General features: G+C 34.8%; 1 protein-coding gene across 1 annotated transcript in view; it reads right to left on the reverse strand.

Moving 5' to 3' along the window:
* Nucleotides 1–3154, reverse strand: part of LOC107656497 (zinc metalloproteinase-disintegrin-like batroxstatin-1) — a 20488-nt gene extending 17334 nt beyond the window's left edge. The window contains exons 1-2 of the mRNA XM_016444379.1: nt 3065–3154; nt 2155–2233 (exon numbers count right to left, since the gene is read on the reverse strand). Of these exons, the coding sequence (XP_016299865.1) occupies nt 2155–2233; nt 3065–3085 (100 nt within the window). The 5' untranslated portion in view covers nt 3086–3154. The remainder of the gene's footprint in view (nt 1–2154; nt 2234–3064) is intronic.
* Between the last annotated feature and the right edge of the window lie 889 nt (nt 3155–4043).

Raw genomic sequence — 4043 nt, forward strand, 5'->3', positions numbered from 1 at the left:
CGCTTGAGGTATTCGGCCAATCACAACGCACTGGATAGCTGGCCAATCAGAGCACACCTCGCTTTTCAGAACGATGAGATTTGTAAGAATCTACGCGTTTCAGAAATGCGGGGCATAGAGGAGAAACAATAATGTACAGTATATGGAAAATAATGTTTTTTGAACCTTAAACCGCATAAACACATTTCATTACACCAAATGCACGAAATAATGTTCTTTTTTTAGCAACGTCATATGACCCCTTTAAAGGCACCCTTTAGGGGTAAATAAAGTACAAAGGTGTACTTACAAAAAAAAAAAAGATAACGCCTCAGTGACAGCTGTTGTACCTATTTTTTTTTTCTAAAAGTGTGCTGCAGCCCTTTCATATAATATACACAATGCTATTGACCAAAAAGTGACAGGGAGATTAAAACAAAATGAACTGATAACACTTTATATTATAGTTAAGTACTGAACAGAATTAATATGGATTTGGATGTAGATCTGCTTGTGAATGCACCTTTTTAGTACTAATACTATTTACTTTTGGTATTGGTTGAGTTATATTTCATTACACTAAAAACTGCTGGGTTAAAAACAACCCAATTTGGGTTATTTTTAACCCAGGTTGGGTTATAATGTTTGACCCAGCTTGCTGGGTTGCTTTTTTATGGTTTAAAATTACTACACTGCTAGGCTAAAATGAACCCAAATCGAGCTAGCATTAAACCTACAAATCTTGTTCATTTTAAAATCATTTGTACACACACAGAATGATTATCAAAAGGTAAATATGTATTTAAAACAAGAGAAAACAGTCAAAAGTAACATGCATGTATGAAGAAGTGCAGAAAAGTATGGCATTAACAGCTACAGAGTTTATAAATGAAGCATTGATCATTTGTTGAATATAACTTTTAAGATCAAATTTGACTTTTTTGGTAAATTTTATATATTGTATAAAAATATTATACAAAAATACTATTATACAATAGTTGTACAATTAGTTAATAGTTAAGTTCTTTACAAACTATTCTGGCATGACAGTAAATAAACCACAACATTAACACTGATATTATAACATTTATCAGAAACATCATCAGCCTCAAAATAATTAGGCTAGTCTTTATTACATAACGCCGTTTCCTTTAGGTAACTACATTCAATTTAACTGCGAAAAAGAAGATAACGAATTAACATGTAAATATGTTAATAACCCTCTCTTAACACCTCAAAAAATGTAAATATTGTAAAATCTTATGTAAATACGACATAAGACACTCTCTGACTTTATATTAAAAGCGCCTCTTCCGTTCGGTAAAAGAGGCCGTTAAGACGAGGCGTTCTGAGGCGAAATCCGCGTCCGCGTATTTTTCAATATAAGCTCCTTTCGGAATATTTCCGCCTTCCATGAAATCTCAAAATACTACCGGACTCAAACAATGAATGATGACTTTACATTTTTAATCTTTACTTACCATAAACCGTCTTTCACTCGCACTCGCTTCCATCTGAAGACGCTGAGAAAATGGCGGCTTCTCGCACTGGTGTCATCCGAAGTTGAGGTGCGTGCTCTCTTTCACGTCCGCGTTCCCAACCCAGCGCCGCTGGGTTATAGATCAAGAACTATTTTCAACCCAAATTGGGTTAAAACAACCCAACATCCTTACCCTGCGGTCTCAACCCAGCATTTGGGTTGAAAAAACAACCCAGCGTTTTTTAGAGTGTAAATTTACATATAATACACTACAATCTAATGTGTTACCAGTGATTTCATATGTATTAACTGTTTAATGTTTCTTAGGGAACATTATATAAAAATGCAATAATGTTTTGAAATTAAATAAAACATTATTCAACATACTGTTTTAAAATAATATAAACAATACATTTGTTACAAATAAAGATATAAATCATGCGTAACAAATATTGCATTCCATCAAATTTGCATGATTTTCCCTGACCCTTAGTAAACCTAGGATCTGTACAAATAAACAAATTTCATATACTTTTACAGTGTAAATTCTAATACTCTAAAATCAGACACCCTTCATTGTGTGAACTCTTAGACTTTGTCAGTGCAGTGCAGTATTACAGCTGAAGAGTCCACAGCAGTGCAGAGATAAGTTCAGTCATTGTGAAGCAGAGGCACTAGTGTATACAGTATCTTACCTGAGGGTTTGAGTGAAACACACAGAGCGAAGATCCACAACATTAGATGTCTTTTGGCCATTGTCAGTGGACTGAACAACTGGAACAGGATCGTTTGGTTAAGCAACGTTTTATAGTTCAGCTGAAGTGTTTTTTTAGGTTCTACACATGCACTTTCAGGAAATGAAAGGGGCTTGGACACGCCCCTGAAAGTGTCAAAAGAATGCAGGAAATATTCAGAGTCAGACAGACCGTGACATAAAGATACTCGCTCTTAGTGTTGACAAACGCTATATAGAGGTGTCACTTATGAGTGTTCAATGGCCTTACTTAACTGCTCCAAAAAAGTGACCGATATAAATTGATCACTCTGGGCAAATCTTCACTTATGTGTTCTAGAAAGTCTTGCCTTTTAACATTTGTTGGTCAAAAACACACAAAAAAACTTTAAATGAATCATCCAGACAAACAACGAGGTAAATGTTGATGGTTAAACTTCCTGAGCAAGGTGGTCAAGCAGGTTATTATCTTACACCACTGAACACATGATTCAAGCACAATCTGATTCTACATTTCCTTTTTCCACATTTTTGTTACAGTGATATGTAAATAGTTTGCCACCCGAATAACAGCCAGAATATCTAACCACTTTCTTTCACGTATAAAATGTGCAATGCATCTATGTTACCAAGATATATTGTATTATTTTAACCCTTTATTTCAAAATACACCATTTTTTTACGTAATTTATTCAAGTACACCTTAAACTGGCAAAGTATGATTTGGACAGATATACATTGCTTGAAATGTAATGATTATTTTTCAAAATGTTACCAGATGAATATAGAAAGCGAATTGCATGCATTTGTAGATAAAAGTGTAGACAAAAGACATAGTCCTCCATAGGATGAGCAAAAATATGTTGCCTTACCTTCACTTTGCTGCTCCTCATGCTGTTTTTTGTTTGGCTTTAAATTTTATTCAAGACTTGCAGATTCATACTTGCTAATACTGGGTCTGCTAATACATTGTCTGGTTGTCTAGTGAATTTCAAAACAGCATAATTCCTTCCCTTTTAGTTCAGCCTTTGGGTTTTCTCAAAGATGTCAGTTCATAAAAATGTGTAATGTGAGCCAAAAATAGCAAGCTCCTGCCCTGTCTTCTGTGATTTCCTCTTCCACTGAAATGCATTCTAATACACAAGGTCAAGTCAAGGACAATAATGCAGTTATTGTGCCTTCTCCTGACACCTCCAACAAAGCTATTGCTCGCTTGTTGGAGTGGAGAAAGCATGCAGTGTCCATTAAGGCTGTATGTGTTGCAAACTGGCCCATTTCTCTCGTCCCTTGTCTCTTCCTGCTCTCTGTCCTTCTGTGACCTATTGCTCAATTGTCTGTTCTGTCATGTATCTGCACTTGGGTGTGTGATAACTTCTCATAGATTGAGATCTGGTAGATAAAGCGGGATCATCAAAAAACAAAACAATATGTGAGTCAAACCCTGTTGCTTCTGGTAAATAAGACATTTAACATTCCCCAATGAACCTGAAAGGCTTATGTAAAGAAACTATCAGCATTCATATCATGAGCATAAAAGTGTTACATGACAAACGTGTATAAATATACTACTGTTCAAAATTCAAGAGTCAGTAAGATTTTTGATGTTTTTAAAGTCTCTTATGATCACTAAGGCTGAATTTATATAAAACAATTTTAAAAATCCAGGAAAAAAAACAGTAATGTGAAATATTATTGCAATTTAAAATAATGTTCTAACTGAATATATTTTGAAATGTATTTTTTTTTAACCCTGTGATGGGAAAGCTGAATTTTCAGCGGCCATTACTCCAATCTTCAGCATTACATGATCCTTCAGAAATCATTCTATGCTGATTTGATGCTCAAGAAGCA

This window comes from Sinocyclocheilus anshuiensis, unplaced genomic scaffold (assembly GCF_001515605.1).
Source record: "Sinocyclocheilus anshuiensis isolate Anshui unplaced genomic scaffold, SAMN03320099.WGS_v1.1 scaffold1931, whole genome shotgun sequence".
Lineage (NCBI taxonomy): Eukaryota > Metazoa > Chordata > Actinopteri > Cypriniformes > Cyprinidae > Sinocyclocheilus > Sinocyclocheilus anshuiensis.